The following is an 11,666-nucleotide window of genomic DNA, read 5'->3' on the forward strand; positions in this document are numbered from 1 at the left end:
CTGTAAGCAGTTACAAGCAGTTGAATAAATGATGAGGTGAACATTTATGTAAAATTCAGCATTTATGAGCAACAAGTCAAAGAAAAAACAGTGAAGCATCTACACGTGGTTGAATAACCACCAAATATGGTAAGAATATACTTTAAAGATGTTGATGACTGAAAGTAAAAGCTTAAAATAAATAAGGAATGTACTTTAAAAATGTTGATGAGTGAAAGTAAAAGCATAAAAACAAATAAGAACAAAGGGAAGGTGAAACTTATACCTGACAGAGGTAGTTTTTCTTTGTTGTTGGTAAGGAACAAAGCTTATATTCTTTAGGTCAACTGAAAGAGAAGGGTGTACATATAGGGGGAAGAGGTAAATGTGTGGTTGAAAGCAAATATGATTCTGTAAATCCATTAGGTTTAAGTTTAACTGGGTGATGTAAAAGAGCTGTTGTGAACAATGAGTGTACTACAAACAGTGGATTAGTGTAGCTGTCTCAGTGTGCTGTCATACACTTTCCTCTTAGCAGAGTGTAGGTCTTTAGGGTAGTACAAGTATATACATTATATATTTATAGTAGCTGTCAAAGATAAGACAAATATGGAATCTTCAAGTAATGCCTACATCAGAAATAGATAAGGGGATCTGACATTTTTTTTGACGGTTTTTGGGGACCCGTTTTTCTGAGTTATGCACCATAGAACTTCAGTAAATGGAGGAAAATTAAGGGGCATGTACAGGGATGTAGTACTATATAATTTTTAATCATTAATTAGCAAAATATCTCAACCTTAGAATAATTAAATAAATATGGATTACAAGATACACAAGCATGAAGTACACTACCCTCCACACCCATTTATTTCAAACAGGACTTGAAGCAAAAGCAGTAAAGCATACTCCTATTGAAAGGAGGGTTTAATGGTAATTACCAGGCATTAGGCCTTTGTAAAAGTAGTTAACCCAAAATAGGACATGTAATGTGAGATCCGGACAGGATCGCTTATAAAATGGTTCGGAATACCTTTAAATTGTATGAAGTCGTAAACCACTCTTACTGCCATATATGACATTATTCTTTATAAACCGGCAATGTAAAAGTGGCATGTCCTGCACCATGTAAACCAGAAAATAAGGAATTGTATCAGAGTAACAGTTAGCAGGAAACGTAGGTGTCCAAACGAAAGGGACCGCATATCTTTAGGATGCAATAAACAAGCACCAATACAAGCGGAATGGAATTTCCGGCCAAAAATCCTACCATTTCTATCAGTGAATTAAAGACTTCGTATAAAATATGATGCAACGACAAATAAAAACAGTTCTAGCACCAAGGGTGACCATCTTGTCAGCTAATGAAACCTCGGTTGATCAATGAGAACTTTTCTTTTTGAACAAGAAAGCCAACTGTGAGATTGTTAGAACTATAAGTACATGTACATTGATTGAAAACTTTATATGTTGAAGGCTTAAGAAAAAGCAATACAAGTAGTACTTAGGAGTAGTAAGACCGCAACTAAGAAAAAATCGGCACCTGGTGAGAATGATTGGAAAATGACAAGGTCCCACTGCAACTGCAAGAAACGAACGACAAAAATTAGATCAATGTACGAATCAGGACAAAAATATGAATTTAGTGTGATATCAACTCTATAAGTAAGAAAGGAAGAAAAAGGGAAAAAAAGTTGGCAGTCACTAAAAGTTGCAATTACGAACTTACAACTAAAAATTGCACAACCATGAGAGAAACACGATTATCTAATACATATGAAATTCTCCAAATACTTCATATACTAACAAATAAACTTCTTTGAAAAGAGTTCCACAGTAAAGGGACTTTCCATCCACAATCTTAAATCATGATATCAGCATATTAAATCATGATATCGACATATTAAATTTTATTAAAGAAACCCGAGATCAAGAAGGAAACGATGGCTTAGCAACAAAATTTACAACCAAAAAGTTCTAGCCTAATTGATTTTTCTAAAGTTCTGCAGTTCTATTAATAGTTGTATGTACATGCATACAACAAAAACAATAACAATGACACATCCCATCATAGGAAAAGGAGTGGAGTTAGGTGTGCATAGTGTAACAACCTTGTACCCCTGTTACGAAAAGAGGCTACGTTACTAATTAAAAAAAGTCACAGCAAACCATTTCTAGCCTAGCCACTGACCAACCTTATAGCTATAGATATGCAGTAGTTGCTTATCAATCTTGACGGAAAATGAATTATGATGTGAACCTATCTATTATGAAGTAGCAGAAGCCACAAGGGTAACCACATGTCCCAAGGTCTACTTTTGCAGGAAGCATGAGCACTGAAGAATAAGGATGTCCATCATAATTTGACAATCCTCCCCTTAGCTTTCACTCTCTTGATCATCAGTTTCATCAGCAAGACATCCAATTCCCAATCTGAGAAGTGTAAGTCCCCTCTTTACAACCTTACAAATACCATTCTAATAATTTCTCACCAATTTAACTTTTCTGAGTTAATCAAAACTAAACTCCAACAAACCTATCCAATTTCTCTCCAGATAATAACATGCAACTATCATTCCAATCAATTTGCAAGACTTAATTAACCACCAAGATTCTCCGCAAAAATCACCACAAATATATTCAAAATTCAAATACAATAAAAACCAACCAATTACCAAAAAATAATTCATGTTTGGGGAAATCTTATATGAGGTGGTATTATGCTTTGAATTTGTGTTTGTATTATTCGAATCAAATGAATTATTAAGCAATAAACATTATCCCATGTGAAACGAGGGGTATGATTTCAGTTTTAACAGAATGAACTGAAGTACTTAACATCTTAATTCTAAAAGATTGTTGATCAGAACTTAACCTGTACTATAGGTTAGTTGGTTTAAACATGATTGAATTAATTCCCCCTATCATAACTGAAAAACCTCATTTCATTCAAAGTCATTGTAGAAACAAAGTAATTGACAGGAAAAATGGAACTTTATATTTCCGCAATTTAAGAGCAATGGAGGATTCATACCCATATGAGAGAAGCTTGAGAAACCAGGGCACATGCGAGTTCAAAAATTAGATTGTTTCCCTTCAGGAATGCATGACATTCAAAGAAACAAAAAACTGAACGAATCAAAATAATAATTACAATAATTAGCAAATAATCGAAGAACCAAAATGTAGCAAAGTAAACATCTAATAGAATTAATCAACATCACCAATACTTTAACAATGTCGTTCCTGATCAAGATGGAGAGCACAGACATACATCATGGATGCTTAAATAGGAGAAAAGAAAGCATCATTGGGATAATTAATATACAAGATAGGTAGAGACTATCTGTACCCATAACTGATAAAGTGTAACTGTATAAGTGAATAAAATTTAATTCTAAAGGAAATACAGGAAATCATGAAACAAGTTGCAAGGTGAAGACCTGGGTGATGTCAGACTCTCAGTCATCTCTCAAAGCGCATGTGAAAAAATAAGAACAAGTATATAATTAAAATCCACGCAGCTTACATTTGAAGCTCAGAATAGAAACCTGATCATGCACAAGACTCGCCTTGTCAAAACTTCTAGGCGCTCCCTACAATAATAAAAAGAAGCAATATTAGAAACAAAAAGCGGAACCTAAGTACTGCCTAAAGTCCCTAAACAAATACCCACTTTATTTCAGCGAGCCAAGTGGTAGAACAATGATCAGTAAATAATCTCAGATGGGAGATTTGTTTTGATTTTCTCCTAAACCATACATTTACTTCTAAAACTAATTCTCATCTAAATCACATTATTTTCTGAACCGCAGAAGCTGTGACAAATAACATAGGGAATATAAACCAAGAACATTAACCACTGTCCATGAATTGCCACAGTTAGAGCATTAAACCTGCATTAAGCCTAAGGCTTTCCTAAAGCCAGCATTCACTTGTACAAAACCGTTTTTAAACGGTAAACACAACAGGAACGTGAATTACAGAAGTCACTGGCTGTTGACTGTGTCCAAGAATACCCTTGACTGTGTCCAAGACTACAAAGAGATTTCTCCCTAATTGTTTAGAAGAACTTATGACAATGGAAAATATAGGTCTAATAGGCTTGATTTGGCATTATTGCTAGACAGTAGGCACTACCATTACGACAAAAGCAGAAACTTGTAACACGACATCACCGAAAGAAAAAAAACAATCATATAATTAGGGAAAATAGAGGAAGCTGTGAAACTTAGAAAGAATCAGAGCATGAATAAGACTTACGTATTTATGCAGAAGACTAAATAATACCAGCCAGCCTTAGCACATCGTACGAAATGACATTTTCAATTTCCGTACCAAGGAGCTGCTGTGAAAAGTTCTTTGAAATGACGGTAACCTGGCTGGCTTGCCTTGCACGTGACAAGGCGACATATAACTTCCCGTGTGAAAAACATGGACGAGGAAGGTAAACAGCAACTTGACTAAGTGTCTATCCTTGGGACTTGTTGATTGTCATTGCAAAACTGAGCTTGATAGGAAATTGTTTCCTCTGAAAGAGTATTGGATACTTTGAGGAGGCAGCCGGCCGTAGTTTAACGCGTGGTATGAAAACAGGCTTGCCTTTATGATGACCAGTTATAATCACACATTGAATCAGGTTGGGGAAGAAACCTTTGCATATTAGTCTTGTGCCATTGCAAAGACCAGAAGATGGGAGAACATTTTGGAGCAAAATGACTAGACTCCCCATTTTCAAGATTAGTTCATGGGGGTTCATTCCACCAGGGCACAGTGTGTTAATGAACTTTGTAGGATAGACATTACAATTGTCATTAAGCATTGTTTCAAAGATTTTGTACCCAAAAGACTCGCCCGGGAACTTCTGAATCAGATCCATGTTGATGAAATCAACATCATCATTCATTGGGGTCAAAATTGCCCTTGTTGTAAATATGTCAGAGCTTAAGTTGTTGAGGTCTAACTCAGGAAATGTAAGCGCTGTGAGGTCTGTGATGGGAACTTTTCCATCTTCCAGAGGTTTCACAACCTCACTCGGCAAGTGGACAAGGCTATTGTCGATGGTTTGTAGTTCTTGATTACCCAGAGCTAGCAAAAATGCAGAGAAGTCCGGGTCTTCTCTAGCACGTATGTTTTCTGTGAGGAGAAATTTTGTGAGTTTAGGCCAGAGGGAAGAACTGACCGCTACTGCTTCGCGTTGTGTCCTGCGGGGAAGGACGGGGAGAACCTGGCGGAAATTATCCTCGAAAACAATGAGCTTACCACCAAAAAGCAAATTCTCATTACATAAGTCTCGGAGAAGCATATCCAAGGATTCAACAATCTCTTTCCCTGCCATCGAAGCCTCGTCCCATTTGATCAAAGTTGTTACATGTATCAATGCAGCCAAACTTCCTTGCTTTGGGACATCACAGGCGAGGGAAGCTTCAGTATCACTTGGGATTTTGAACCTGCAATGTGCTGTTCTTCCCGAGGGTATGTTAGCTGCAGCAATACCCGACGTAGCAGTAGGAAGTACAATCTTACCCCTGAGATGAACCTCTGCGTACAGGGAATTGTACAAGAATGTTTTTCCTGTCCCACCAGGCCCATCAATAAAGAATGCTCCAGGCCCTTTCTACTTTACATGGTCAATGATGCAGTTGAAAGCATCTTGTTAGGATGGGTTTAACTTATCACGACACGAAACGCAATGGTCAGGTATCGGTGCATCGAGTGCGTCAGTTATGTCCCTTGTTCGAGAGACCTTGGCATCTTGAGCGTCATTCAAGTAGGCTAGGCCAAACGTTTTCAGTGATTTTCCCATTTCTTCCAAACATTGCTCGACTGATCTGGCCGTGAGCTGCTTTACCTTGCTCTCTGAATTTGTGAACTGGTGATTAAAATCTTCAGACATAGCAACAGAGTATTTCAGCCACAATGCATTCGGGTCACTTGGTTGGCAGAAAATGAGGACTGTTGCAAACAGTCGGCGTAGAGCGGACGACATTTGCACCTCGCATGCTTCTGCTAAGAATAGGTCAACCGCCTCATCCTCTTCAAGCAACCTGTGTTTTAGGGATGCTTCTTGAAAAGTTGCACATCTGTATCCATCAACTGTCAAGAGATCTTCAAAGGACTTAGGGCTAGGCACATGGACAAGCAGTAAGCGTAAAAAACTACGCTCTCCTATAGAAGGAGCAACAAATGCTAGCCTGCCAATAACCACAGTTTTATTTTTCCTTGCAAACCACTGCTTTGAACCAGAGTCCCATCGGTACTTTTCTGTAAACCTACCATACAAGTAGCCCGTGCCATTCGGTGTAGCAGCATTTTCTTTGAAAAACTCGGTTAGAGAAGTACGGTGTCGTCTCTCCGATGCAAGGACAGAATCAAGCCTTTCTTGAGGCCTGATCTAAACCGTCTTCATGTTAGGAAAGTGAACCTGGAGTGGCAAGACGGCCGGATGCATTTCGTACAAATCAAAGGCAAAAATCCGCCATGTAGCTTCGCACGGTGAAACCCATCGACCCGACTGGTATTGCTCTATCTCATCAACAGTCGTTTGTTCACCGTCTTGTACAACATTGAACGAGATTCTGTCATGGCCCTTGTAGACATATTTATACAAGTATTTGACTGCTTGGATGCTAGAACAAACCTCAACATTGATATGGCAGTCAAACAAGGACGACAGGTATGGATTATATGGAATAACCCACATGTTATCCAAGTTTCCCCTTCGAATGGAAAGTGTTTCGCCGGTGTCGCTTCTCTTATACAAAGGGAAACCATCAATATTGTTGGTTGTTTTAGTGCAAAATTATTTCGGGTACCCACTTTTACAACGCACCTTGTTTCCTTTACGTTTCATGCAAGGACATTGAGGGTTTAATTGGCCACAAGGCCATGCATCATATGCTTCAGGATGATTGTTGTGAGGCGTGGGTTATCCAAAGACGGTATTCCAGCACACACGAACTTGTCATAATCAGGAGGAGTCTTGATTTTGAAATCCGGTTTGAGAATGCTGAGGAAATGTGCATGCGGCAAACCCCGTTTCTGGAACTCGACAACATAAATCATTGCAGCAACTTCGCCAAACACATGTTTCTGCATGAACTGTTTTTTTAAGGCTAACAATTTTGCCCGGAAAATTCTTGCCACCAGATCACGCAAGTTCTGTGCATCTTCCCCGACACCAAGTTCTTGCTTGATTTCAGGCCACGCGGGATTGCAACTCATGGTGACGAACAAGTCTGGTTTTCCACAGCGATGCACAAGATACCTTTTCTTTAGATCCCGAGGACCACTAATGAAGGTTGGTGGAAGCACAACACGTCGTCCCACATTTGCTACGCTATTTTCACCACTATCAACAGTGTCCAAAATTCCTTGGTAATGGTCTACCCTTATGGTGTCCTGATCTCTTCGAAAGAAGTCAAGGCGGGTGTTTTCAACCTTGACATACATGTCTACGATGTATTGTTGGAAACATCTTCCGACTCTGAGAGGTAGGTTGTTAGGGCGACTTTGGAGCTTATACGCATAGTATTCTCTTGCAGAGATATGTTTATCCCCTTTAGTATGCCTTGCACTCGCACCTGAAACAAAGAGAACATGTATTCATGATAAGCATCTGCAAAGCTAAAGAAAATATAAGCAACTGCATGGTGAAAGTAATCCGGTACAAAGCAACACAATTTAAAGGCATAAGAATAACTTAAACTCAACCAGGTCGACATATCTGTTTTTACTAATTTGAAGTAAACCAAGACCTTAATCTTAATCTTTCCTTATATCTTTTACTCTTCGTTTAGAAATGGGACTTGTCAATGCGAAGGGTGGCGAGATAAACCCGCAGAACATATAGGGTTAACAGAAACCAGAACAATGCCCAACTAACAGTGCATTAACTGTACACTACCATATACGAGCACTTAACACCAATAAAGTGAGTCAAATGCTGAACATTAATGCTGAACCATTTTCTAAAATAACAGACCGACTTTATATGCTCCTATCAAGACAGCTACCTATACCCCAAACCAGGCTCGGTAGCAAATAGCAAGTACTAAGAGTGATATAAAAACAACAGACAGATTTAAAGGAACAACAAATATGACTCTATTAGAGGAAAAAAGAAACGGAAAAAAGTACACTAAGACCAGTTATAAGTGTCTTAAGTACAACTGCATATGTATTATTAAAGTATCAAAAATCATTCCCGCCAACCCTAATTGAACAAATTTCAAATCTAGGTGAACTACAGGCTACAACATCAGGCTAATGCTTTAAAGAAAATTTCCGAATACCACAAGGCCATATTACCAAACAGTGCAACATTATAATTAGGCAAGGAGTTACAACGTTGTAGTTCGAATGTAGGACTGGATAAAGGTAACGTTAGGATCTTTGCCATATGGAAATATTATCTAAAGATCTTGATGAGAGAATGCAGGCATGTATTTTGGAATACAAATAAGAGGTGCAAGTGAAGATTTTAAATGCAGATTCGTATCAATTAAAGACCATAAACAGGAAATCATGCAACAATGAAAACAAGCACCACAAAACAGAACAATGTTATTTATAGCATATAAGCACATAGTAGGCACCTAACGGCATCATTCACTAACAAGACCAGCCAACAGTGTATTGCACACCAAAGTGCAAGGATATTCACAACTAACACATTTATTTCCAGCAACAATCAAAGTATTCAGAGCAGATGCAAAGAAGCATATCAATTACACCTATATTCAGGTACCCAACTTCACATCTACACTCCAAGAAATGGGAAGACATATAATATTCCAGGACACTTTAAATTCAAGGGTAGAGTACAGAAAACAACTAAGCAACTAAGCAACATCATGAAGAATTGTAATCAGTAACGGTAATGGAGTTATGAAACTTGGGAGTGGAGAGAAGGCGAAAGATACGGAGACCCTCCTCTGCCAACAAGTCTTCAGTGGTGTGCACAGCGCACGACATGACAGGGTCCTGCTGGGTGACTAGCTAGGCACGTCCACCACTGTACATTTTTTGAAGGCTCTGGCTCCAACCACAGTCACCGCATTCACACTCTCCTTGAAAATGGGTTCCCTGGTCGCTAATGAACTTGTGAGGAACTCCATATCTGCATATGATGTTTTCTTGTACGAACTGGGCCACTTGCTTAGAACCCAACACATTGAATAGTCGATGGCGACCAGTATAAACTCATGACCCCCGACGCCTGTTGGAGTGACTTTGCCAATGACGTCGATACCTAAAGCTGAGAATGGCCATGGTGATGACTGAGAATATAGCAAGGACGGGGGAATGTACTTTAGATTCGCACACTTTTTGCAGGTAGGACATTTCTTGACAAAGAAGTAGCAATCCATTCTAGGGTAGTCCAATAATATCGAGCCCTGATGATTTTGAGGGCCAACATCTTCCCATTCATGTGGGTACCACAGACACCGGCATGTACGGTGTCCATGACTCTTTGTGCTTCGTGCCTATCGACACATCGGAGATTGGGGCGGTTAGGGGACCTCTTGTATAAAACGCCGCCTTCTATAACGAAATTGGCTGATTGTAGTCGTAAATCTCTTTGACTCTTGCTTGAAAAGTGAGGGGGATACTCAGAGTTTCAATTATAAGTGGCATTTCAGCCTTGCCATTTGGAAAGTTGATCATTGAAGCCAGTTTTGCCAGTGCATCGGCGAATTGATTCTCCTCTCTCAGGAGGTATGTATAGCAAAGCTCTTCTACTTGCTCAGACAGTTTCTCAAGATATGACTGGTATGGGGGTAAGCTTTCGCTCCTTACTTTCCATTTTCTGGAAATTTGATTGATGATCAGGGAGGAATCCCCGTAGACTCAAAGTTTCTAGACACCCAATGCTAAGGCGACTTCCAGGCCCATAATGCATGCTTCATATTCTGTCGCATTGTTTGTCACGTTGAATTGTAGTTTTGCTGACATAGGAATGTGGGTGCCGTCTGGGACTACTAGAATTACTCCAACACCACATCCATTCTGATTTGAAGCACCGTTGAAGTGCAGCGACCAACTATCATCGCTTGTCATTAAGATTTGCTCGTCGGGTAAGTCATAATCTTCCTCTTCTGCCTCGACAGGACACTCGGCTAGGAAGTCCGAGACTGCTGAACCCTTGATAGACTTTTGAGGGGTGTACTTGAGATCGAATTCTGCTATCATGACCAACCATCTGGACAACCGTCCCTTGAGAGGTGGTTTTTCAAATAAGTACTTGAGAGGATTCGCTTTGCTAATTATATGCACTGTATGGGAGAGCATGTAGTGTCGTAGTTTCTTTGTGGCCCAAACCAAGGCGATGCTGAGTTTCTGGAGCAGAGTGTATCTGGTTTCGTACTCGATCAACGTTTTTCTTATGTAGTATACGGCGTTCTCTTTGCCTTTAATTTCTTGGGCGAGCATGGCCCCTACTCCTCAATCTCTTGTTGTAAGGTAGAGCATGAGGGGAATCCCTGGTATGGCTGGCTTTAGAACTGGTGGGTTGGAGAGGTAATCTTTGATAATGTCGAACGCATGTTGACAGTCCTCATTGTTGACACCTAATTTGTGTCTCCCCTTTGGGATGATGAAGATACCATTATCCTTATTAGGCGGTTGGTGCAACTCCGTGCGGAAATCACAATTGCTAAGAACATATCCAAAATCCAAGAGCCAAAATCCAATCCCCGAGGCCGTTCCCATTCCGGAACTCGGTACAAAATACAAATTCTAAAAATCAATTTCAAAATCCAAGTACAATCTCATCCAATGGACTATCCCATTTGTTTTACAAGGCCTTTTCCAGTCAAAATGACATTAAGCAAGCCAAATTCGGGCGTCGACCCACAAAACCGAGCAAGCCGGGCCTCGTCCCGTAAAACCGAATTCAAAAACCCGGAAACGGCTAGTTTTTAGTCTCAAACTTCCTTAATCATCAAGCAAACACTACGTGCCAACTTCGTACAATTCGTACGAAGGTACACCAATACAAGCCAAAACAAGGACGACATCTTTCGTCCTTTTTGGCAGCTTCTGCGCCCGTCAGCGGCGCCTGACGCTGGCAGCTGCGCCGGACACTAGCGCGAGCTGGCGTTTAGCAGAAGTTTCTCCTATTTAAACCCCTAATTCTTAGCATTATGGGGAGGAAAAATCAAAACACAACGTCGTAATACAAAAATTGCCACTCAAATCAAAAATACAAAATCCTCCGAAAACACATACAATTTTCAAGTTCTAAGCAATTGGGAGCTCTAAAAGGAATTCTTGCCTAAACCTAACTAGGTAATTCCGAATCCCACCCCTAATATATCATGTTTCTTTGATTTTCTATTTTAAAAATGATTAGTAAGTTGGCATTTTTAATCCTAAAAATGTCACTTACAACAATCATACATTTCTTCCAAAATCCAAACTTTATGTGATACAAAAATACAAACTTTCAAGATTCAATAATGTTCAAAGTTGTTTGTAATCACTTCTTTGAACTAGAATCACCTTCAAAACATGGAGTAATCAAAGATGATGCCTGTCTAATGTTTAAAGGTTTAATCTTTGAGATTCAAGACTCCATTTTTCAAATTTCAAGTTCAAGTTTCAAGATCCGATATTGTTTAGGGTTGTTTGCAATCACTTCCTTAAACTAGGATCCTTTCAAAATAAGAGCTCATCAAAGATCA

At 39.4% G+C, this 11,666-nt stretch overlaps 1 protein-coding gene across 1 annotated transcript; it reads right to left on the minus strand.

Moving 5' to 3' along the window:
• Positions 1–4,450: 4,450 nt before the first annotated feature.
• LOC110784412 (uncharacterized) lies at positions 4,451–6,682 on the minus strand. Its single transcript, XM_056829931.1, has 3 exons — positions 6,482–6,682; positions 5,726–6,373; positions 4,451–5,596 (listed from the first exon to the last, which is right to left on the minus strand). The coding sequence occupies exons 1-3, from the start codon at positions 6,680–6,682 to the stop codon at positions 4,451–4,453; spliced, it is 1,995 nt and encodes a 664-aa protein (XP_056685909.1).
• Positions 6,683–11,666: the final 4,984 nt, after the last annotated feature.

Source organism: Spinacia oleracea, chromosome 5 (genome assembly GCF_020520425.1).
Source record: "Spinacia oleracea cultivar Varoflay chromosome 5, BTI_SOV_V1, whole genome shotgun sequence".
Taxonomy (NCBI): Eukaryota; Viridiplantae; Streptophyta; class Magnoliopsida; order Caryophyllales; family Amaranthaceae; genus Spinacia; species Spinacia oleracea.

Bases quoted from the DNA above. Each gene is read 5' to 3' on its own strand.
- LOC110784412 (XM_056829931.1), bottom strand. From the start codon at position 6,682: ATGTGGGTTATTCCATATAATCCATACCTGTCGTCCTTGTTTGACTGC. The intron at 6,374-6,481 runs GTTTCACCGTGC...AAGACGGTTTAG, and splicing joins AATACCAGTCGGGTCGATGG to ATCAGGCCTCAAGAAAGGCT. The intron at 5,597-5,725 runs GTCTCTCGAACA...CATGTAAAGTAG, and splicing joins ATGACGCTCAAGATGCCAAG to AAAGGGCCTGGAGCATTCTT.